This window comes from Lutzomyia longipalpis, chromosome 1, assembly GCF_024334085.1.
Source record: "Lutzomyia longipalpis isolate SR_M1_2022 chromosome 1, ASM2433408v1".
Lineage (NCBI taxonomy): Eukaryota > Metazoa > Arthropoda > Insecta > Diptera > Psychodidae > Lutzomyia > Lutzomyia longipalpis.
Window position 1 is genome coordinate 40528967 of NC_074707.1, and position 25748 is coordinate 40554714.

The 25748-nt window shown below is 35.5% G+C and overlaps 1 protein-coding gene across 29 annotated transcripts in view; it reads right to left on the minus strand.

Moving 5' to 3' along the window:
* The window catches only part of LOC129787317 (polypyrimidine tract-binding protein 2), a 393752-nt gene that overhangs the window by 13511 nt on the left and 354493 nt on the right, over positions 1 to 25748 (minus strand). For 6 of the 29 annotated variants that reach the window (XM_055822815.1, XM_055822824.1, XM_055822821.1 and 3 more), the window contains 8 exons: positions 23067 to 23187; positions 21341 to 21612; positions 20127 to 20387; positions 19781 to 20054; positions 18674 to 18903; positions 16871 to 16904; positions 5857 to 5949; positions 317 to 533 (listed from right to left, as the gene is read on the minus strand). In XM_055822815.1, the coding sequence (XP_055678790.1) occupies positions 317 to 533; positions 5857 to 5949; positions 16871 to 16904; positions 18674 to 18903; positions 19781 to 20054; positions 20127 to 20387; positions 21341 to 21612; positions 23067 to 23187 (1502 nt within the window). Of the gene's footprint in view, positions 1 to 316; positions 534 to 5856; positions 5950 to 16870; positions 16905 to 18673; positions 18904 to 19768; positions 20055 to 20126; positions 20388 to 21340; positions 21613 to 23066; positions 23188 to 25748 lie in introns of all 29 variants that reach the window. The other 23 variants (XM_055822832.1, XM_055822833.1, XM_055822834.1 and 20 more) reach the window with 9 other exon arrangements.

A 25748-nucleotide genomic window follows, 5' to 3' on the forward strand; every position in this document is an offset into this window, starting at 1 on the left:
AATTTGACCAGGCGTCTCCACTGCACTGGGCTGTGAATTTATTTGGAAATCATCATAATTAAATGATTTTTTAAAAATAATTCTCAGACATTAGGTCAATATTCTTATTATCCTGTTTTGAGTTTCAAAATAATTTCCTTGAACTTTGACCATTCTTTTGAGCTTTTCAAAAAATATTTATTCTTGTGTTTTTGAAAACATTTCTCTCTAAATTTCTGAGAGCAATAAATTTTCCATTTGTCAATACACACAACCACCCACAACCCAATTTTCCAGGGTAAACAAAAGGATTGCATAAAAGTATAAATAAACTTACGGAATGTTACTCAAATGCAGTGTCGCCGATGGCGGATAAATGTTCTGGTAGTTTTTGCTGCCTGGTTTCTTGAAGCGATGCAGAGGATTCTGAGAGTAGTCACGCGTTAGTCCAGCATCTGGTTGACCCTCTTTTGGCAATTGAACAGCTTGATGCTTGCTGGCCATTACACGAATCGATTTACCCCACAATCGTAATTTATCCAGGTGATTCATTGCTGCAAGAATAAATTTTAAAAGAAAGCGAAAAATTAATCACGGCTCATGATGCAATATAAATTGTGAGATTAGGAAATTTTCTTTCTATGGGAAGCTTTTGAAAGTTCTCCATCAGTTTAGTATAAGAGCTTTTTTCCAGCTCTGTAGAAGCAAAAAACTGCAGTTGACGAATGGAAAGGAGGCATCCGCATGCAGTGAAAGGAAGCTCTTCCCCATGGGGGACACTCACAGATGGGGGTGGAAAAAGGAAATGTGAGTGTTATTCTTCCTCTACAATAAGCTCTCAAGCCAGATAACAAATGGATTCTATTGATTTTATCGCTGTTCGACGTGTGCTGTAACATATGCAGACACACATTCCGCTTCAATGCATATCTGAGACTCTTGCCTGAGTGCCATCACAGAACCACCCTTCTCCTTTTTTTTACTAGCCATCCAGCCAGCTGGCGAATGAGAGGCGAACATTTGCACGAGCTATTTGATTGGGTACAACAACTTGAGAGAATGTCATCTTTATGGAAACTTTTCAGACCTGACCATTTCCCCCATGGCTTGTAAGGAATGATTTGAGCAAGAAAAGTGTCCTTTTACCACACACACATGCATCCTTCATTCTCAACAAAATCACTTCATCCAAAAGGAAGTACACCCCATCGACCAATATGTGCTGCAAAACACCGGATGACTTTCCCTGTTCTCGAATCCCATTCAAGCGTGCCAACACGAATTGACCTACAAAACCAACAAGTTCTCTCTCCCAGCTATACTTGGGGAAAATATGAAATTCACCTATGAAATGGAATCCCAGCGTGTTCCAATCTAAAAGAGCTATTTTGGGTGATTGCGTCAGGAGAAAGGGATACCGATGAGGGAGCTTTTAGTTTGAGGGTTGTGCACTATCTCCACCCTGTTTGTCCACCATAAAGTTTAATCTAGTTTCTAATTCAAAATTTTATTATTTCTCATTCAACTTAATTTATGTATTTAATTTTCCATTAAATAACCTAGAGAGAGAATCCAATCTCCCGAGACTTATTTCAATTTTCTGCCAGGATGTGATTTTTTTTTCATTAAAAGCTTAGAGGAATATGTATGTGGTCGTTAAGCAGAAAATTAAGGCTAAAGCTTATGTAATTTTAAGCCAAAGCTGTTAAGGGAGTTTTAAACAATTTATAGAGAAGATTGGGGTATAGAAAGTCTCTGAATGTTTTCGGAAAAGCTTGGAAAAAGGAATTCAAAAGCTTTTTTTAATCAAATAAAAAATATTCAAATATTATGATTTTAAATTAACTATTTTGATTAACCTTTTTAGGTCTGCGATCGATCTACAGAGTTGATTGAACTAAAAATAATTTTGTGGGTTCCTTGGGATTATCTTTTTGTGGCTATAAAATGATCAAGGATTGTAAAGACATAGTTATGTACTGATTATAACTTAATATTTAAAAATTATCTACAAAAAAAGGAAACATTTTCAAAATTGAGCCTTTCGGTCAGCGTATGACCCAATGGACCTTAATGGTTAAACAGCATTAACTCTGTTGCATTAATTGAAATTGTTGCAGCATCAACTTTCATATAAAACTGTTTCGCTTTGATTTTCAATTTAATCTTTAAAAAATTTTCCTTATGAGAATAATCAAGGAAAGTGGTAAGCTTTTTACAAAAAAAATATAAAAATAAAAATAAATTATTCTATTAAAGTTATTAAAATAAACCCACTCCATTCATCCCCTAAAAATAAACTTTGAACATTGATTTGAAATCAAGTCTTTTTATTAAATCCCACGCATAAAAAGCTCTAAAAATGGTCTCGTTAATAAAAAGCAAAAGAAAATTAATTAAGCATCAACTACCAAATGCTGTTGATTAATTTTTAAGACGCTAATTAGTACCCACTTGTTTTTATGGTGTACGTTAAAAGAAACCGGAACAAGTGGTGAAGAAGTGCAAATATTTGTGCTCAAAGATTCTTGGAAATTGATATAAATAAAGTCGTGGGGGTTTAAGTGGAGCCAACGCCAACATTGTGGGGAAAAACGGGGGTTGAAAGAAAAAAAAGAAGAAAAATGAAGGAAGTAGCGAATTATTTTCACTCTCGCACCATTAAGAGCAATTTTCTCACAATTAAAATATGTTTTAACAAGGCATTAGTGGGTTCATTGGGGGGAATTATGGAATATTTTGCCATTGCTACTGATGGCGATGATAAATGAACCCTCGTAGAAGCAGTTTTTTTCCTTTATAGTGGTAACTACTGGGAGAAAACAACGAGCAGGGTTAGGAGTCAGTATGGCTGGAAAAAAATTATAACGCATTGTGAGAATAATTTATTGGAAACTCATTGACGGGGTTTCGTTGTATAAAATGCGGTGCGACTAATAAATGGGGTTAAAATGGGGTAAAACAGGTAAGAGTTCTTCTGTTTTAACAACCCTTCAATACCTGGAATTGTTCTTCTAATTTTCCCTGTGCTATATATGCTGTGTTTAGTGGAAAAAGGGAGTGGATCGCCTCATATTAAACACTCGCTCTGTGTCTCTCTGTCTGGGTGTGCTAGAATGAATTCAAGCATTACGTATCAATGCATCCCATGGTTTTGAGCTTCCAACTCATTCATCCCCCAAAGCTCAGTCACTTTCCACTTTTCCAGCACATCAGGTGGATGATGGCAGGGAAGAGTTATCGCAGAGCTTTTACCCATTTTACACTTGAAACGTCAATCACCATCCACCCATTCATCCATCTACCTGATAACGGTAATTTACCTCAATGTTTCTCAATGGGGTTCAGGGGGTGTGTGTGTGTGAGAGCTTTCTGAGGAATGGCGACATTCCCGCATGGATTTCAAACTTCCTGCTCGCACTTGTGTGCTATATATGCTACCCCCGCACCCAATCAGCTCTAGGAGAGTTAGGGAGGAGCACCATATCACACGAATGTCACATGGTGAGTCATATTTCCGGGAAAATGAATATAAATTGTCCCCCAGCAAATATTATAGCACAGGATATTTTGTACCTACCAAAAAAAGAGATGCCATCGAGGATTCATGGAGTTTTAGGATTTTTTTTTTCACTCTGATTTAAAGCTTGTACATACGGAAAAGAAATGAAGGACAAATATATAATAATCTGTGAGAAGGATTTACGAGGAAAATCATTTTGTAATCAATTTTTGTTCTAGGCAAGGGGAATATATAAATATTGTATTAATATTTGGGCTTAATAAAATATTAGAAAGAAGTATTTATGAAATTATTAAGATTGTGAATTTAATCAGGGGCCTAGTGAGGGAGCTTAAGATTTTAGGGTTGTTTAGACAAATACCTAATCATCCTTTCTCGCTACGCCAATGAATTTACAAGATTTAATATTTTTCTAAAATTAAAGGAATTAATGCACGGGTATATGAAGGATGATCCTCTATCGCAGAACAATTTTAACCCATCTCAACTTGTAGGGGAACATAAAAAATAGAAGAATCGCGAGAGAAACTCCCCAATATCCACTGGAATCACATAGAAAAGTGCAGTGATAGAACAGTCCGGGAAAACATAACCTCAATTTGGGAACAACATTTAAATGAATAGGAGGAACTCCATTGTGTTCGACCAGCATGGCATCGGGACCTCTTGAGCTTCTTTATAACCTTCCCAACCTTTCCTGCCTACCCGGATGAAGATTTGAATGATTTTTGCTTCACTTCTGTCTTTCCGGATTTTCCGTCGTTGAGTCGCACTCCAAGAAGAGAAAAAAACTCAACGACGGGAAGTCCGGAAAGACAGAAGTGAAGCAAAAATCATTCAAATCTTCATCCGGATAGGCAGGAAAGGTTGGGAAGGTTATAAAGAAGCTCAAGAGGTCCCGATGCCACGCTGGTCGAACACAATGGAGTTCCTCCTATTCATTTAAATGTTGTTCCACAATTGAGGTTATGTACTCCCGGACGATTCTCTCACTGCACTTTTCTATGTGATCCCAGTGGATATTGGGGAGTTTCTCTCGCGATTCTTCTATTTTTTATGATTCCCTACAAGATGATATGGGTTAAAATTGTTCTGCGATAGAGGATCATCCTTCATATGTCGTTGCATAAATTCCTTTCCCTCAAATTCATCTAAATTCAACAGTCTAGGAATTTCCCAAAATACAAAAAGCAGAGAAAAGTCACGCAATATCTTTAGAGACATTGTCTCATTTGTTTACTACACTACCACTGATTTCTTTTTTGTCAAATTTAAATTTATTGCAATTGAAATTTATTTACACAAAGTCCCCCCATAGAGATTTTTATTGGATTCCGGTGGTTTTTTTTTTCACTTCTTCTCTTCGAATCACCGCACTTGATTTTGGACTGTTAACGCCGAAATAAAATTCAAATTCCCGAACATTTCAAATTACCGCCAATAAAACGTCTGTGGAGCTCACAGAGAGTAACGACTTTGAACATTTTCTTTTTTTTTCTAGCCTTCTTCTACTCTGTAAAATGCTCCATTACAATAGTATATATGTGTAGAAAAGTCCTAGAAAGAGATAGAAAGGAAAAGTCCCAAATGTGCTGTGTGCAATAAAAAAAAGAGCCCCCGCGCCCCCGCATAAGAGAAATTCTCCTTGAGACTTTCGTGCATAGAAAAAGTTGTAAAATTTCCCCCAAATTCACATGCCGAATGTCGCTAGGAAAGTAAACAGAATCACTGCTATTTAGTATAAACTTCAAAATGCTGTAAAGCAAGACAATTTTGAAATGTCTCTTGGTCATGTGCCAAGTTGAGATATTATGTAGCATGAGTAGAGTATTCTGGGGGAGCACACAAACTCTTTCACTTGGGCCATATGGGATCAAGGAGGGACAATAAAACCCACAAATATGCTAACTCATGTACGTGAAATGTACCCTGACACAGTGACAATGTTAATTAAATTATTTACTCGGATGTTTTCTTTTTCGCTACATATGCATTCTCACCATGCCGCTTAATTATTGAATTAGTTGCTGAGTGAAAATTTTGACCCACATTTGCCAGTATAGATACAGTGAGTTTGTCACACAACAAACGAGGTTTGGGAGCACTTCGGGCTATTTTGTGAAATAAAATTAATTTTTGTTTAAGAAGATCAAAGAAATTAATTTTAGAGAATCAAATTGAATATTTAATTTAAAAATAAATTTAAGGATATTTTCCGGGTATCTTGAAGGATTTTTCATCTTTTTAGGGAAACAAGATCAGAAAAAAATCCTTCTAATCCCTCAAAAAGATTTTTAAAGAAATGAGCATAGAAAGAAAATTCCTTTTCAATCATTAAAATAAAATATACTCACCCAAATAAGCTTGATGTGGCTCAGCCATTTGAATTAAAGCTGAGTCCTTCTTGTTGTACAGAATCTTCACCCGTTGTACATCACCATAGACCCCTGAATATGAGAAAAATAGCACGTAAGGAACATCAAAATAACAAAAATTTAAAATAAAAATAAACATAGTAAAATATCCTTGCAATTTTTCACGAATAAATCCCAAAGAAAGCTTAAGAAAATTTCACTTCATAAATTCTCAAAACACTTTTCTTTATCAGAGTGCTGAGAAATCGTTGGCGTACGAAAAAAAGGGAAGAAGGGAGGATTAAATGAAGGAAAAAAAGGTTCGTGAAACAAGGGGTTGGTGAATAAAATAATAATGAATAAATAAAGAGATGGAATGAAGAAAAATGTTTCAGCTTTAAAAAATCGGCTTAAAAATGATTTAAAACGTGAACGACGAGTCTGCGTGAAATCTCACTGTGGCATAATTGTATTTATATTAAAATATTTATTATCTCTAGGGAGATTTAAATTAATTATTGTACCTATTGGGGCGTAGAATATTTCCAAGTTGAGGGGCTTTCATTTTTTTCTTCTTCAATTTTAAAGCTTTTAGAATAAGACTGATGCTGTTCATGGATAGTCAATGAGAATTGTGAATTTAATTCTCCTTTTCAGAAAAAAAATTATTTTTTTCATTGAATAAAATAAAATTCGAAAACTCCTTCCAACTTTTCCTGCAGACAATTCAATAAAATTACAAACAATAAATGAAAGCAAAAAAAGTGAAACGTGAATACACACGATGAATAAATAGACACCCTCATGGTGGAAAATTTTTGCATTTTCAGCTGAAGCTTCACTAATAATTTCGTTTAAAACGTCTGACGAGCAATAAAAGCAGCGTTTATAAATTAAATTAAATTATTAATGATGCAATTTTCATTAAATGAATTTTTTTTCCACCATTATTGCTATTTTTCTGGCATTATCTATCTATTGTCACTACCACACATTTTGTATATATGTACTTTTCATTCGCTATATAGTGAGGAAAAGCTTTTAAAAGTTAGCGCAAAACCGCAGAAAGTGAAAAATGTCAAAGGATTTTTTTTTCAATTTCAAATGGATTTTTTGAAAGCTTTAATTACTGATTTGGGGGAATTTAAAAAAAATAAATAGAGAGGAAATAGTTTTAATTGATCGTTTAGCGCTTGAATTTTTTTATGTTTAATTGATAAAAAAAAAGAATTTTAATTTCAATGATTTTCTTTAAATTTTATAATTCGTTTCTAGAACTATTTTTAAAATCTGATTTTCAATAGTTTTTCCTTCTTTATAACAATCAAACCTTCTAATTAAAGAATCTTAAATATTTCAACATTTCAGCATGACGTAATACCGAACGAATTCGCTATAGCTATATAGTTTATATATAATTATTTTTTTGTTTATAACTGTAAAAAAAAAAATTTTAAAAGTTTCTCATCAATTTTTCGGGCATTGCACTAAAATGAGGATAAAAATGAACATATGGCTTATACCCTGTTTTCCCGCACATTATTTTTTTATTACCCAAACTTTTGTAATTTTTCAATTAAATTACAGTTGAAGCGCGACTAAAAAAAATATATATCTCATGTGAGATTTTTTGCATAATTCTACATGTTAAAAAAAAACTTTAATAGCACAATATTGCACCTCCAACATAAATAATTTACCATGTGACTAAATGTGGAAATTTTTTTTTGCAACATGTTAATGTGAAAAGGAATCAATTCTCGGAATTCCGTTTCCCGCACATTCAAGAGATCCATCTGCGGTGTAAGTAACAAAAAAGCGCACTGTGAGTAAAATTATATCAGGAAATGTGAAGAAAAATATTAATAGATGAAAGATCCTTTTCATGCCGAGGAAAAGGAGGAAAAAAGACCGATTTCATCTCAACTTGGTTTCTTTTTGAGATTTTTTTTCTCACAGCTCAGAGCTTTTTTTCTTGTATGAAATTCTTCAGAATGTGCGGTTCTTTTAATTCAAAAATAGTATATCCACACAAAAAATACATTGATATCGACTTCCTTTTTTTCTCTGCACACGGGGGTGTGCCTTTTCATTATCCTCGGTGCTATATCTATTCCTTATGGTCCATGTGTTGTATAAAAGGCTATAAGCAACTACGGATGAATTGTGTGCAATTCCATGTATACAGAGCGGTTTAGCCCAACAACAATTTCTACTTCACCTACAGAGATTTTCCGAGCATTAAGATAAGATTTTGAAGGATAGTTTGTTGAATTACTTCCGGGAATTTTTCATATTGAATAGAAAAAGCGCGAAGTTTTCTTGGAAAATAAAATTATAAAAATTGACTTATATTTGTGAAAATTGCAGAATATATAATTTAAAAGTTTTTGGATTTATTTTATGCTTAATTTATTGAATTAAGTGATATATTTTCTGTAAAAGGATATTTCTGTTGTGGTTCGTAATAAATTGAATATCAAGGATTGATTTCAGTATTTTTAAGGATATTTAACGAAATTTGTACAAAATTGTGCTCGAGATTTATGAATTCTCTTTTATTTTTTTATTAGTAGAGGAGACCGGGGTTAAAAAACTCACTTAAGGGTCTAGAAAAAGCTAAAAATATCATATTTTGTAAAATACCTGACAATGAGATACCACTGTCATAGCCAGGTACTACGATTCAGAACTTATGGGGCGAGTCCGTCCGTACGACCCTATGGCCCACGAGCAACTGAGCCAACCGTACCACGGTGGTTGGGAGAGAGAGTCACCTTAAGACTCCCGCCAACCCCACACACATAAGCCAATCTGTCCTATACTATGACAGTTAGTACCAGCGGTACTACATTCGGCCATTCCTGACTTTTGTGACGTCCTCGGCACAAGCTAGGAAAAGCAAGACAGATTGACCGAATTTTCCCGTGATCTTCGACCAGTATACTTCGCAATGAATGCGATAACAACTGCGGTCCTGTGTGTAGAGTATAAGTCTGCATTAGACAACAACTCTATGCACAACATGAAAATCATATTCAAAATGTTCCAGTGGAACCTCTTCCGACCAGTATAATTCGCAATGAATGCGATAACAACTGCGGTCCTGTATCATAGAATACAAGTCTGTTTTAGACAACAGGTCTATGTACAAACGGAAGAATATATCAAAGTGTTCTCAATGGAACTTCTTCCAACCAGTATACTTCGCAAAGAATGCGATAACAACTGGGTTCATGTGTTCTAGAGTGCAAGCCCGACACAGTGGACAACAACTCTATAGACAACTGGAAGAATATATCAAATTGTTCCTAATGGAACCGTACCTGGTAGTCCAAGTACACAAGGGTTCTGTTTGATTTAGTACGCCAGTGCACATGACACAAAATCATCACACCCATGAACCTACAGAAGGTTCTCTCAACACAGCTTTCGCCATGTTACTTGTTTCTCATGGAACAAATGTCTAGACTTAGCTTACCCAGTTCCAGGAACCGTAAGCTCGTTCCATAGAGACTAGTGTCTCCGAGAAACCATTCGTCGTATGACTAACTATCAAGAACCTTGGACCTTAACCTTGGATTGATGTCAATCAATACGACATTTCAGGTTTTCAACGTAACAGGCCCACCATGCAAGCATGATGCCTCTCCGCGAAAACCTCGTCATGATTTATCTACACCAGTATCATTTACTCACAGACTCATGATTTGTCTCTCTATACCATCCGATCAACGAAGACTCATGAATGTTGTCTTTAGTATTAACTGGTTACCTAGATACATGACCTGAATGTCTTGTCTAGCTTACAATGCGTCCATTGATCGCCAAGACCTACATTCCAATTCATCCATTCTACCATATCTATTGAGACATCAGATTGATACCTTGCCTCATTATAATGGTTCTATGGAAGCTTGAAGAGCCAGTTTATTACAGTACTTCTACTGATCGCATAAACAGAATGAATCGCTCTTCCATGTGCAGAAATGCACCTCTCTTCTTTAATACCTCACTATGCGAAACAATAATTCCCGAAAACTTCCCTTCGCCCAGGTATCCTCGAATGCTATGGAAAGCATCGCTCAGAAGAGAATCTATACTTAAGACAGAATACTATCAATCGGTTTCACCCACATTTTCCAGCACTAATTCTATGCTTCACCGTGAAACCACTCCTCCATGTATTTAAGCACCTCTCATTTTCTTGCCGATACCCAATTATGATCTAAAGCAGTAGAACAGAAGACTTCTTTCTTCTCTTCTCAGGTATCCAGTGCTTCTGTACATCGATCCAAGGAGAATCACTTTACACTACGCCACTCATCAGCCTTTGCCACTTCTCACATTCTAACTTTATATGCTTCAGAGCATACCTTGACTTGTGGAACCGCTGACTCTTGTAGACGTATCCGGGAATTCCAGTTGATCCCTCCTAGAACTTCGTTGAATCTGGCCACCCTTCCGCTCTTATACATTCCAGTGCATCTTAACGGATTGTGCCAAATTCTTAATTACTGGAGTGAAATCATCCTTCTTTTCCATGGCGACCGTTTCTTTCTATAGCACTCTCTTGATTTTCCATGGAGCCAACACTAGCTCATACTCCACAATCATCCAATCTGTTGATGGATTCTTAGTGCTAACTTCCTGTCCCTATTCAGAAGGATCTTAACATTTTCTTTGGCTGTGCTTTCTGTCTTCAAGAACTTCCTCTTCAGTTCTACAGCCTTATTCCAGTCATTTCGTCATAGGATCACAAATCACTGACACAATTCCTTGAGTTATTCCCCGGAGGATATTCCTTGAACTGCTTCTGTGCGATTAATCTTTCTAGAAGACCTTGATCCTTCGCAGATCCTTTTCCTTCTTGATTACTTGCAGTTCACCATCTCCCTTTTCCTATTGACTATTCTGCAATCTTCAAGTACACTTTTGGTCTTGCAATTTCATACAATCTTAGACTTCTGCTTGGTCTTGCCCAGAATTCTAGGACAACTTCTGAGCCTGTCTAGCTCACTCTTCCAGGGCGCTCTCTAATGTAGCCTGAACCACCATGCGGTTGTAGGCTGCATTCCAATTCTCCCTCCATTCATTGACGAATTTTTCCTTTCCTAAACATCAAATGTCTACATTTCCTCCTTGATTCTTCGACCTTTAACATGTTTCCTTTGTCTCGGACTACACTGTCAACAAACTATCCGATTCTCTTCGCTTCACAGAATCTATAGAATTCCTTCTCTCTCGGCTTGTTCAGTCATCCTGACCCGAGACGCGAATCCTTAATGAGGAAACATGAAGATTCTGAAATCCTCATTCGTCAACATCTTTTCACAAACAGCCTTAGACTGTCCTGAATTTCCTTCTAGGAGTCTATCCTTTTCACAGGAGACTACTTTTCCATCCGTACTTCTCATCGTTGTTTTAGTGCATATTCAGCAGCTTTCAGGGTTCAACCAACAATTCAAATGAACGTTCTACTTTAATCACACTGCCATTAAACAAGAGGTATGCCGTTTCTCCATTGATCCTTAAAAGGATTTTTCCAAATGGTCCCTCCATATGCTCTCTTCCAGAGCACAAACAAAAAGTCTCACCACATCCTCAAGAAGTACCTTCGGAATATTATCTTACAGGACTCCTGGGAAACGTAGAATCAGAGAACTGTATTCCTTCTTTTCCAATCTTTTGAAAAGCTCGTTGTTCTCCAACAACCAATCTATTCCGCTTCAGACGTCATCCAGAGTTACTCTCTCAGCCGATTAGGAGTAGTCTTCCAACCCAATGTCCAAGGCAACAGCTCTGGGTAGTTTTTCCAACACTTCACTGTATCAATCATCTTCCGATTGAATCCTCATCACTAGGATTTCCACGACAGAAGATAAAGCCTCCTTCTTGTAAGCAAGACTTCCAATTGGTCACCTGACGAACATTTAGGGTCCGTCAGCTTTTTCCCGACTTCTCCTATCCAAACAATCCATATTTATCATTTGCTTACCATTGGCATTTGCGTCATGATGAACATTTTCTGTGGAAGCCTTCTTAATATTTCAAGACTCCTGCTTTTCTTGCTGCTGGACGTCTCGCTTAAATCCTTCTTGAAAGATCCTTCCACGACATAGCCTTTTACGGTCTTAATTCCCCTTCTAAGAATTAATCCTTAGACAGAGCATTCAAAAACGTCTCTATCTACTCCTTCTCATTGCCGTTCAGCTTCAGTAGTATTCAGGGTCATGTACTTTTTACACAAATGTTCAACTTCAGCTCCTTTTGCCCTTGAATGAGCTTCCTTTCAAGCAGAAGATAAGAGCTCCTTGAACTTAACCTGCTCACTACTCCAACTGTTGTTTTATATGATTCTTTATTTTCTGTTTTCTAGTTTTCCAGAGACCATCCTTGGTTAGTTTGAGTACTGTGCCATGATCTGTGCACTCTGTCTGATCCACTGCTCAAATGGCCTGTTCTGACTTATGTAATCAGAATGTAGACGTTCTTTTCAGAATTAATTATGTCCATCCATTCTGAAATTCTCCCTGTCACAGATTGTCTTTCTCCTTCTTAATTGTAAGAGAACAATCTCATAACAAGTTTATTAACTTCAATTTCAGCACATAATTAACTCTTACGTCTCATTTCTAACGGCCAAATTCCTCAGCTCTTCCCCTTTTCTCAAGAAGAGTCCCAGTTGGTCTCTTGAATAATTGCCTAGAATCCGTTTAAGTTGTTCCATTCCTTCTTTGAGCAATCCATTACTCTTGTTTGAGTCTCTATCGGTATTGCCTTAGGTGATGCACATTTCCGGTGTAAATCCATAGTGACTCCTACTGCTGGACTCCTTCATTAAAATCCTCACTCTTGCAGTAGTTTCTTGTCCCAATGTCATCACATTTCTTCACAATTCTCAGCTTTTCACGTTTGAACTACTTATTCAACTTATTTGTGACTGTTTGGCAATAGTAAACTGACATACGAAACCCAAAATCAAAATGGATATTTCTTTCCGCAAACAAATCAAACTTTCCAATATTTATGAGCGGACTTACTTCCCAATAATTGCAATCAATTTTGCCTCTAGTTCCTTACACAAGAATTGCGCTATCTCTTTTTGATTCATTCCTTCTCCCTTGAAATTTTCAACCTTATCTATTTTTTTTTATCTCTATCTTTAAAAATTTAATTTTTATTGAAATTTGCATTATTTTTAATTCTATTAATGAGTTCTTTCAATTTCTTCAGGAGAAATCACTTGTTTTTACTTTAATGATAATTTTCATCCACTTCTTGAAAATTTCATTTAACCTTCGCTTTAATGAATTTTCCCTTTTATTTCAACTTCATGAACAATTAATTCCGTTTTCGTTTCCTATTTGGAAAAATTTCAATGAATTCTCAATGCACGAAAACTTCATTCATTAATTTTTATTTTTCTTACTTGAAAATTTCAATTCCAATGAATCTTGCGCATTAATTCTTATGTAATTCTTCAACCTTTCAACTCAATCTAAATACGATTTACAATAAAGAATAAAACAAATATAATTTTTCATTCATAACTCTTCTTTTTTTTTTTTGTCAAATCGCTGAAAGGAAACTTGCAATTAATGGTTTCAATTTATTATTATTATTTTTTTTTTTGCTTTGCATAAGAATTACCTTTTGAAATTTCATGAAAATCTCAACCTCGTGATTTTATACTTCTTATGCAACTCAAGGCTTTGATTTAATCAAATTGGTTTTCATCTGAAAGATGATATTCCTACACAAAGCCAACAGCTATAAATACATTACAAAAGGAATAACTTTTCATTTTTATTCCTTAAATCAGTCATAATTCTCTTAACCTTCACATGTTTACATATAAACATAAAAATTCAACATTAAGAGAATATCAGGGGGTTGAAAAGCGCTTTTCAGGGTTAAACATTGAAAAAAAATTCAATAATATCAGGATAATCAATTTGGAGAAATACCACTCTCCAATCTAGCAGAAAATACTTGCGATTTTCCTTCCTATACTCTGCATGCATTACTGCATACGCTCCTTTTCGCCGCATCTTCAGCGTGTCAGGCCGCTGCATGATGCTGACTTCGCTGATGTGTGTGTGTGTGTGTGTCGCTGCGTCACGATTCACGATGTAAGCCTTGGAGCTCTCACCACTCTCCGCCACACACATGCCGCATCGTCCTCGGCGTGCGAGACTCGCTGCATCGCCGAGAGCTTCGTTGGTGTGTGTGTGTGTGTGCTCTCGCTCTCCGCGACGATCATGCTGAATCGATCCCCGTCGCTGCCGCACACACACATTCATATGCGCCCGCTCCCTCTCTTGCACTGTACACGCGACACTTTTTTTTTTTTTTTTTTTTTTTTTTTTACGTCTCAAACGGTCTCAAATGACGCATTTTCTTTAAATTCGCGACACTTTTTCCTCTGCGAAAACGTTTTTCGCATCGAAGGAAACCACGACGCAACGTCCCTATGCCGCGGAAAAGCCCCACGAAAGACTTTTTCCGCACACATTTCGCGCTTGGCAAACACAAAAACTGCCAAAATGTCACTTTTTCGTCGCGATTTTCACGGCTTTCCGACGCGTTTTCCCCGAATTTCACTAATTTACACGACGAGGAATATTATTTAGCACTCACGGGTGCTACAACGCGATTCATTACGCCGCGAAAGTCCCAAAACGGTGGACTTTTTTCCGCGAATTCCACCACGTGACGTCAAAGTGACGCCATGGATTTTTTTTTTCACTCGCGAAAAACACATTCCTCGCACTTTTCCACTTCTGTACGCGATATTTGGGCTGATCCCACTTCTGAATTGTAAAATACCTGACAATGAGATACCACTGTCATAGCCAGGTACTACGATTCAGAACTTATGGGGCGAGTCCGTCCGTACGACCCTATGGCCCACGAGCAACTGAGCCAACCGTACCACGGTGGTTGGGAGAGAGAGTCACCTTAAGACTCCCGCCAACCCCACACACATAAGCCAATCTGTCCTATACTATGACAGTTAGTACCAGCGGTACTACAATTTCCCAAATAGATAAAACGAAATGTACAGCTCATTTTTTTAGGAAATTTACTGCCCTACAAGTCTTTCTCAGATCATTTTGTTCTATCTAGCTAGGAAATATAATATTTTAGGCTTTTTCCAAACCCTTAAGTGACTTTATTAGCCCCGGTCTCCCCTATACCTACTCAGAATTTTTTATTGTGACTTCTTCGTGAAGATTTCTATCAAAATAATTCAGTAAATTCAAATTCTTAACGCTTGTTCTTGAAATTCTGCTCAAGAAGTTCTAAAACTCTATTTTTGACCGAATTCTTTAAATTTTTTGAGAAAATAAAACGATTCTTTGTGTTGCTCCTGAAGCTTTCAAGCCTATGTAATAAATATAGTTACAAAAACTTAATCTTAATATGTTAGTCGGGAAAGTTAAGAGCTCCACTCTTGGTTCTACTAGAAAAATATTCATAGATCTTGAGTCCCCTATTCCGTGAATTCTTAACCTTTAGGTAAATTTCCCTCTATGGAATACTAGGCGTCATTTTTTCCATTTACCCATTCACTTCATATTGAAAGAAACACCCCCAACCACCCCTGTTCTGGCATAAGCCACGAACCCTCAGAAGGCAGTCAATTTATAATATCATATCGTCCTTTTGAGAAGACTTCTCCATCTTCAATTCCCACCCTTTTCCCGCGGAGGATTTTCTCCGTACCATCATCAGCATTTTTTCCCATTCATTATAATGTATATTATTTATATTACTTTCTATATATTTTTGTCCCTCTCGCAACACAACCACGCTAAAGCTGTACGGAGTTTTCCCTACTTTAATGTGTAGGTATATAGCAGCAAATACTCAATATAACCAACGCGCCAGGAAGCAAAATAATATTGTAGGTAGCGTACCAGGTGAGAAGAGTGTGTGGGGGTGAAAAAAATTTATAAATCGCTGTCAATTATTGATGATGGAGCAGTTTCTTTAAAGGAAATTCAATTGAATATCGCACGGCACATGAAAAATGTCAATGAGAAGAGCTTCCCGCAGGGTGAAAGCTCAGGGACAGGTGGGGGTGTGTGTATCATTTTAAATAAAATTTGCATTGATATTCCTTTTATTCTCTTCACATCCCCCACGTCCCGTTCGTTAGTGCCTCCTCTTTTTACCTTTTCTTACCGCAATTTTTCTTCCAGGAGTCAACAATGGTGTGCCATGGGCGGGGAAGGGGGGGGGGCAGTAAAAATTAATTATTGCAACATTTCAATTTAATAGCCTCTCCGCGTTTGGCCCCAAAGGTCGTCTCCGTTCACCCCATACCTCCCTCCCCCCGTAAAAAAAACTTCTCTATAGAGAATGGAATTTTTCACAACCCCAGGATCTTTTCTCATGATGATTCTTTATTTATTATACAATTCCCTTTGTCCCGAATAATCATGAATATTCTTCACGCACTTTTGGGTTCATCAATTTTTCATTTTAATGCCGATTTCAAGCTGAAACCTGTCGTCGTTCAACCCCTCAACTCAAATACTTTCTTTTTGTTTCAAATCAGCTTTCTTTCTTTCATTTCAAGTTTCATTTTCTTTTTTTTTTCATAAGAAAACACTCCTAGAATTAATTCACACACATGTAAAAGAAATTTGTAAAAAAAAAATTTGAAAAATAAACAATAATAAAAAAGATAGAAAACATAAAGTGTAGAAAAAAACAAAACGAATAAAAAAGTTTTATTACTGCAAAAAAATGATGTGATATCTCCGATAGAGAAAAGTTTAAAGGAAATAAATAAAAAACAAAATGTATGGAAAATTAGCATATTTTTTGTCTCAGCATTATGAAATATAGAGTTTTTAAGTTTTTTTTTAATTACTAAACTTTGGGGTTGAAATTATAAAAAATTAAAGGAAATATAGGTTGTTTTTTTTATGTAAAAAATAAAAATAAAATAAAACATAAAATGTATTAATAAATATAGTAATAAATTGTGCAGACGTACCAAAGAGGGTAAATAGAGCATCAGGCGTGACCATCTACAGAGAGAAAGAGATCAGTTAGCAGAGTATTTTTTATATATATCAATTGTTATCAATATATATAATAAAAATGTAATTTTTTTGATAAACAAAAAACAAAAAGGGGAAGTATTTTGTTATTATTTGAAGGAAATAAAAAAAACAGGAAGTGTAGTCGCAAAAATGAAGGCGAATTCTAAATATTTTTTTCAGTGTAATTTGTGCTTTTGGGGGGCTTAAGTGTTTCTCTATCTCAAGTTCTCAAAGGAAATTTATCACAAAAACTTGTAAAAGAAATATTGAAAAATCTTTTCTTTAAAAGAAATAAAAAATAGGATTTTCCTTTTTTTTCAAAAATAAAGTTCAAAATGTTAATTGAGGTGATCAAAAATTGAGTGGATGTTTGCCAATAGAAGATTTTCTATTTTCTTAACTAGGAAGAAGGGAACCTCACTATTCCATCTTCAACAGAATGTTTTTCCATCTTCAATGGCTATGCTCATTTAAAAGAAAAGAGAGAGAGAGAGAAGAGTTTTTTTTGGCATAAGTGGATTACTTGCGGAGCATTGTTTAATTTAGAAGAGCTCCTCCTTGGGGAACACGTGGGGGAAGAAGGGAGGAAATGTCTGTGGTGTTGAATTTGCAATATAATGAATAAAAAAAAGTAGTAGTGACTGTGAGTGGTTCCAGTGTAGAGGTGTGAGCAAATAGAGCGAGAAAATCCAAAGGCAGCAGAAGAAGCAAAAAAAAGGGGGCGAAGAACTCTATAGAACGAAGTTGATGAGGTTCACTAAGTGGGTAGGTTTTGGTGTGGAAAAGTAGAATTAATTGGGAAAATAAATATTTCCCATGGAGGTGGGAATTTTTTTTCGTTCTCTCTCTTTGGTTTTGGGGTGGACAAACACGTGTTTTCCGCACCCAAATACTTAAATTAATTAACTGACAGGACAAAATCAAACCTGCCGAAAAAACAATCAAACCGATGGGGGGGGTGGTGCACGCGAGGAGATTCCTTTTTGTTTGAGAGAGAGAAAAATGCACTCTCAATATTTTATATTTAATTCGTGTCTAATTAAACGAGGCACATACACGTCTAATTTCCTTGAAGGAGATTTATTATTTTCCCCGGAAAAATTTTGATGCGTGAGTGTTCGTTCAATTGCATGAATATTTTATTGGGATTTCACCCGCGGATGACAATGTCAATTGAAGCGTGTCGCATTGGCCAAAAGGGGGTTGGCTCCTGCTCACTCAGGGGGTGTTGTGCAGCAACATCACTCCCAAATGACCCCCCACGAACTGTGCCGATCAACACCACAAAATTCCAAATGGAACCATACCAAACCTCTAACAGAATTACAATAATTTTCACCTTAATTGACAATAATTGCGTGGGATTTTGCATCACTGGCAAACAAAATTTTCTAACCCCCCACTCTGGGGAAAATGTTCTACTCCAGCAAATTTTATTGCACCCTTTGTTAGCTATATATAGTTGGGTTTTCACAACAAAAGAAGAATGGCAAAAAAAATGAATTCTATTTACAATTCTGTGAAAATTCATGATGAGGAAAATTCTTTTCTAAAATAGTTTTTCAAACTCAAAATGAAGAATAAAAAAAAAACAGAGAAAAAACGCAAACATTTTTACAAAATCAAACACAGATTCTGAGATAGAGAAGGAACAAAACAATAATATTCTCGCACAAGGAAAAGCAGAGAAAATGGGAGGATTGTAAAAAAAAAATGTATAAAGGAAAAGTAAAATAAAATGAATGAAAGCTTACCTCTTCATTCAGATTCGACACGAGAAGCACATTGGAGAGACCACGGAGGGCAGGTGCAGCATTGCCCAGAGCGCCAGTGGAGGCTAAAGCGAAAGCTCCCAAGCTTGGCAGTGCACCCCCATAGGCGCTAGCCAGAGGCGTTCCCAGACCCAGGGCAAATGGTGGCAATACACCAGGTGCCCCCAGACCATTAACTGCTGCAAAAAAAGGGTAAAGCATGTTGTGAAATTCTTTACAAGCATTCGAAAATGCTTATTCTGTAACCACTTTTGTATACTATTTTACATTTTGTAGTTTAGTAGGGTTTCAAAGAGCAAGAGTGAAAGAATAAATTAAATTTTGAAGGTTTTTCTTTTGGATATTTAGGATATTTAACGTATAAACGATGTAAATTTTTAATATTAAACCTAAATAAATTATTTAAGTTAAAGAAAGGACTAACTTCAAAGAATAATTTTTGGAAACATTAAAAATTTATATTAAATTCTTTATATTTTTGCAAAACTTTAAAACTTTTTATGAAATTATTCATTTATTTAAGGAATGTTCAAATATATTTCATAAATCGTTTTCATAAATCTTATAAATACCGTAAATAAAGATTTTTAAAGGCTTAAAAATTAATTAATTTGTTTATTTTTTTAAATTATTTAATTAATTAGGTCAACTAATTAATTAAATTTTTAAACGTTTTGCAATATAAACTAGATGAAAACGCCTCATAAGTCCCAAAAATCCCACAAATACTTTAAATCCCAATAAGATTATTATGAATTCTTTTTTATAAGACAAAAGAAAAAATATTTTTCAGTGCGAGACAAAATTGTTTGCAAATCTTATAAACAACATAGATCCTTTCCTGAATACTACAAGTACTAAAAATCCCATGAATACTGTAAATAAATCCAAAGTCTAAGATATTAAAAAAAATACTTTAGTTTTTTTTTCGCGGTCTTTGCAGTCTTAACGTTTTTTTTTATTCAAAATGAATCAAAATGTAATTCTGAGTTTTTTTTTAAACCAACTCATAAAGAGAGATTGTATCCAATTTGTTTTAAAAAGTAAAATCAAAAGATAGAGAAAGAGGAAAGTTACCTAGTCTATCACCTGTCAGAGCTGGTCGTCTCTGGGTGGCGAGTAGGAGTAGGTCACTTGCATTGACGAGCCCACCGGCACTTGCAATGACCTCTGTACCAGGTTCACCTGGTGGTAACGAGGGGTTAGTGAAGTCTCGGGACTTGTCATTGTTGTACTTGACATTTAGTGCCGTCAATTTGCTGTTATCGATCCTCAATGTGCAGCATCCGTTGTAGATGTTCTGCCCATCGAGGACTGTCTTTGCATGTTGAGCCGTCTGAGCATCTGGATACTGAATTAGAGCCTAAAAAGAATAAATTATGATTTAAATTTAAAAATAATTTTGGTTGTTTTAATTCAATTTCAAGATACTTACTTGGAATGAATTATTCTTCGTAAACGTAACGATTTTTAATACTTTTCCAAATCTCTGGAAAATCTGATGCAAAATATCGAGAGAGACGGGATATACGAGTGATTCAACTATGACCCTGAGTACGGTGTTGGCACCTCCGCTGCTCGACGTGGAGTTCTGTACAGCCTGGGATGTGGGATCCGTTCCCGATACAGGTAGGGGTGATCCACTGGCTGGGGACTGGATCTGAAAGTCCTGATTCTGCAGCGCAGCCGATGCACTCTGTAAGCGTGAAGAAGCTTTGAACGACATAGCGACAGTTTTGTCTAGGATGTGTCTAGTGGGGTTATTTTTTTCTTTCACTTTTATCTCAAAGGATAAATTAGTAAGGTTTAGGATAAAGCTGTGAGTTGTGAGCTGATGATGATTTTGAAGGATTCTCGATAAGGTTCTAATTCTAGGAAGGAATTTATTTAAGAACTGATAGTTTAGTTTTGAATTAGAAATCTGACTGTATCCTTTAACAATACTTAAGTAATTAGTTTGGATTGAGGATATGCCGAGTTCCACATTAAGCCCATATAAGTCATGAGACTTTAAGCTTCACAGCGAGTTCTCACTGTAAAAAAAAATCCTAACTTCAAATTTTTATAAATTTTTGAAATCTTAAAAGCTTTATTCAGTTATTAATAAATTCCTTTCGCTATAAATCACTTTATTCAGCTGGTTAAATGAAAATGGACGGATATGGGTAAGTTAGTACGGAGTACCATAGAGGAACCCCAAGTTACCAAAACCCTCAATCCCCTGACGTATTCACGAAATTTCTCAAACAAATCGAGAAGAAAAATGCTTGAGAGACAGGAAGGTCTGTGTCTGGCAACCGAATAAAGATTAATGAAAGTGATTTGATGTGTGAGAATGTCTTGAATCATGAATTTGTATATAACGTTGATTCTATTGGGATTCAATCGATGGAACCCAAACCCCTCTACTACCCCTATTTTCGGGTACAAATAGACATCCATTGACTCCACATGAGTGCGACAAGAGGGCCTTCAGAGTCCATTGGGAAAAAGTCACCCAGTAGTGGCTTCTCTGGAGTGTTTGCATGGGTTACCATTGCTTTGAGTGATTTTGGAACATTATATAGGAGGGTTGAAGGGTGCACTGCATTTTGGGGAGGAAGTGTGTGTGTGTGTGTGTGTGTGTGTGGGGAGACATACTGTACATACCGCTATTGAGTGACTTTGATCGGTCTTCAGCTCCCGATGATTGCTGAATTGCACGTAGACCGTCCGGCCGCGAACTTGGGGTGGGTTGGTGTTGAAGCACGCCACCATTGCGGCTGCTGAAACTTCATCTGCCATCTCGAGGAAGGCTTGATTCTTCCCCTTCAGCACCAGAACATTCGTCACACGCCCAAAAGCTACGCCCAGTTGCACGACTTCTGCCTCACTGGACTCATTCGGTATGTTCCTGATGTGTATAACACGGGATGGTTTACCTGTAGAGAGAGGGAGAGAGAAATCCAATGTACTCTTCACTTTATCAAATATTTACCACCTGTGATTTCTATGGGGCCTACCTATGGTCTACCCCCCTCTGAGTTTGTAACTTTTAGGAAAATATATATACCCACTAAAATCAAAATTTAACATATCGCTGCATCATCATTCATACAGATTCATGCGAATGCCAAAAGATAGTTGTATAAAATTATATTTTCCATTATTAAATATTAAATTGCGCCAGGGAAAATGCAAAGTTTTCCACCAACTGCATCCTAGCAAATTAATCAATATTAAATTTGAGTAGCAAATCAATAATAGAGTGCTTGAAATAACTTTTGAAATTTTATTGAAATTATTTCATTTAATTGACATTTTGAATGATTTTTTTGGCAAAAAAGAATTTATTGATTTTCTTTTTTTTTAAATTGTGAAGCATAAAAATTACGAAAAACTTTTTTTTTTTCAAATAAAAATCAAGAAGGTTTAATTGAAGGGTTATGTTGCATATTTTATTTACAAAATAATTAAATACATACAATTGATTGAATCTCATTGATTTTAATGGACAATTTTTAAATATTTGATAGAAAAATGTTAGCTGTTTATTTGAAAAACAAAGTATTTTAAAAATTCCTTTCATTTTAAAAGAAAGAACTTTTAGAGCCCAGTTTTGACTAAACCAGAAGAGAGAGAAAATTAAAAACTTAAGGAGATTTATACTAACATTAAGATAACATTCAATTTATTTTTCATGGTCTCCATAATTTCCATTCATTTGGACAAAAAAAAGTCAAGGTTGAGGTCTAAATTAAAGAAAATTTTCAGTCCAAATTCAGCAAAACCACCCCCAATTTTCCCATAAAAATCTTTCTTTAAAAAAACCTTGTAATTGTGTGATAAATTTCTCATATCAATTGTTTTAGAATAAAAAAAAAAGACAATTCAATAAATTTTAATTTCATCCTTTTGACAAAAAAAAAACAGGAAATAAACCTTTTGAAATGATACAAATAATTGTATTTGAATACGAATAAAATATATATTTACATAATAATTAATTCCGGACTACTGGTTGAGAGGTAAATATTTATTTGTTAATTGTAAACATTAAAAATAATACCTCAATTAAGCATTTTACTTCATCTCATTCGAATTAACAATGTTAAATGGTTACCCATTTAAAATGTGTCCCACCCACACTTTAAAAAATTTATATGCAACATTATTGAAATGGAAATTCGAAATGTAATCCGATTTGTGTAAAAATTTTATGATTGCAAATCCATGCATTGCGAATGCATATTGTCATGAGGTCAAAAAAGTTAATCTCCTGCTTGCAAGCTCTAGGGCGAACATGCATATGTTATATTTCCTTCTATTTAAAAAAAAACAAACTAAAAGCCCTTTTGAAGGGATAATTTAAATAAGGGGATGAACATAAACTTACCGACACCACCGAGGACTGTATTTGTTTCCAGTTTTGCCTTTTTGCTTGCCAAATCTTGATTATTGTTATCGGATGCAGGCGCCATAACAGCTGCTTGGCTCAAAAGTTCGTCACTGCCTCTCTGGAAAAACAAAAAGAAGAAAAAAAGGATGAAAAGTTGCCCATTAATTGAGTGAAAATGGCGAAGTTTGTGTGGAAATTCAAGAGTTGTGTTGCCATTTTAATTAGTCCAAATTCCAAAATAGAATTCCATAAAGTTAACTTTTTGATACACGAAGCTTTTCCGCTTGATTTTCCGTGCCTCTAATTAGGGATTCTTACACCAGTAAATTGAAAATAATTGTCTACATTTTCACAGAAAAGGATTTTAATTTTAGGGAAATTCATTTTCAAAAAACATGGAAATTCACATCAAGCCCTATTTTTAACATAATCACATTTATATATTTTTGGGGGATTTATTTGGAGCTTTATGGAGGATTTTCACAGAGTAACATATAGAGAAGAATATTGAGGGAAAATTGTGAGAGAAGTTTGTTGCAATGGAAACCCTTTAAAATGCTCAAACGCACTTCACTCATACATTGAGCACTTATTGTTGCTATTTTCAATAAATTTAAGATTACATTTTCACACAGCAGTGAAAAGGGCCCTTTTGTTGCACCAACGAAAGGAAACATTCGCCATACACGGGAAACATTCCCTTCCGCTTCTCAAAGCGCACGCTTTCTCATGCTATTTTCGCTTTGCTCCACCCCCACACCCTTAAAACATATTAAGTCTTGTCTGTCGAAGCTTTCAATTGAGCTTTCCCATCTCCCTCAATGCTGGGGCTTCCTCTCACATTGAAAATCCATAACAAAACATTCCCCTCAGCTCATCTCTTTCCCTCCCCTTCTCCTTTTTCACCACCACACGAAGATGTCACACAAATTTAAGGATTTTCCTCATGTGATTCCTGAGGATTACCCCATGTGACACGAAAAAGGGACACTCAATCACATGGCATCCACCAAATGGGGAGGAAGGAGGAATAATATATTTTCCATGGTTGCGTATTAAATTCAATTAAAAGGGTTACAAATCAAAACACCGTGACACGGGAGAATTTATTAGTTTTCAGCGGAAAGCTTTTCGCACATTTCGTGAACTTTGGCGTTGTGCGAGGCAACCCCCCAGCTGACTTTTCCACTTTCACCTTTTTAAATTTAAACCAAACGAAGGTGAAGTTGGAAGGTGAATTGGAGCACGTATGCCATCACATCTAGGGATTGTCTAGGTGTGAAAGATTTCTGGCTAGGGGGAGAGGTTCACTGGTATAAAAAGAAAGTTAGTGAAATTTTGAGGAAAAGATTCTTTAGTTATTTGTTAAAATTTAAAAGCTTTTATTCATTAATACAAATTTTTTTAATATGTCAAAGAAAGAAAAATTGTTTTTTTATCGTTAATTTTATTAATTTTTCTTGTGGATGAGGGTAGGAAAAAAGTCCTGATGAAGCCTTGTAGTGGACTGAAAACTTGGGGAAAATTATGTCTTTTATTCCCAAAGTTTTCCTTTTTCTTTTACTGAATAAAACGCACAAAAACGGATACGAACGGTTTGCGTGGCTATTTTTTATTATTTAAAATTTATTTTGTCAAGAGAAAATCATTAAATTTTATTATTTATTTAATAAATTTTTATTTCTACAAATTCCAACATTTTATGTGTACTTTGAGTCAATAAAAATTAGTTTATCAATTTTCTTAAATTTTCTCTACTTTTTGAACTGTATATACTGGTGCCATTTTCCATTTGTTTCATTCAATTATTAATTAACAACACAAGTTTTCATTAAATTTTTAGTGACCTTTTCTGTTCAAACTATAATTTATTCCTTATTTGAAAATTTAAAACATCTCCATAACTTTCCTCCTGCAAAGTTTTCCTTGAAAGTTTTCCAGTAAATCATTTCAATCAGTGTAATACCTTCCGTGTGCGACAGAAAGAAAATGAATTGAAGAGCAAAATTGAATCTACAATTCATCATTTTTCAAAAAGAAAATGTAGATTTTTCCTCAATGCAAAGAAAATTTCCCTCTTCGCATGTTTTTTCTACAATTCCTTTTTGGAGGGATTTGCAGAAATAGACAAGGGGTGGTGGTGTAACGTACTCAATATACTCGCACACAGAATAGGTACCTACCTACACCCCTTCCCCCATTTTTTTCACCAACAACATTATACACACAGCTCTGAAATTAAATGAAACACGCAGATAAAAGATATGAGTTTGAACAGAAAAGAGGTTTGTATTTGTAAACAATTTTTCTGAGTGAATAGACAGACAAGGAATTTATTAGGAAGCCAGACTCAAAGAACTTTTTTTTCTGCATTCATTGAATATGAGTTTAGGGAGAGAGAGGGAACCCCTCACCAAGGGGAATGGGGAGATGTGTGGAATCTTTAAATTAAATTTTCAAATTTTTTAATAAAGAAAATCCCTCAAGTTTCACAAAAGCACACGAAGAGTGCTTTTTCTTTTTGCCTGAAATAATACGATCAATATTGGAAATTCATGTGAAGATACGGGAGTTGTGTGGTATGATTTTTTCAAAGTATTTTCCATGAATTTTAACAATAAATTTCTCTTCTCACAGGAGAACTCTCACCGTTGATTCTCAACCACCTCAACCCTAAGA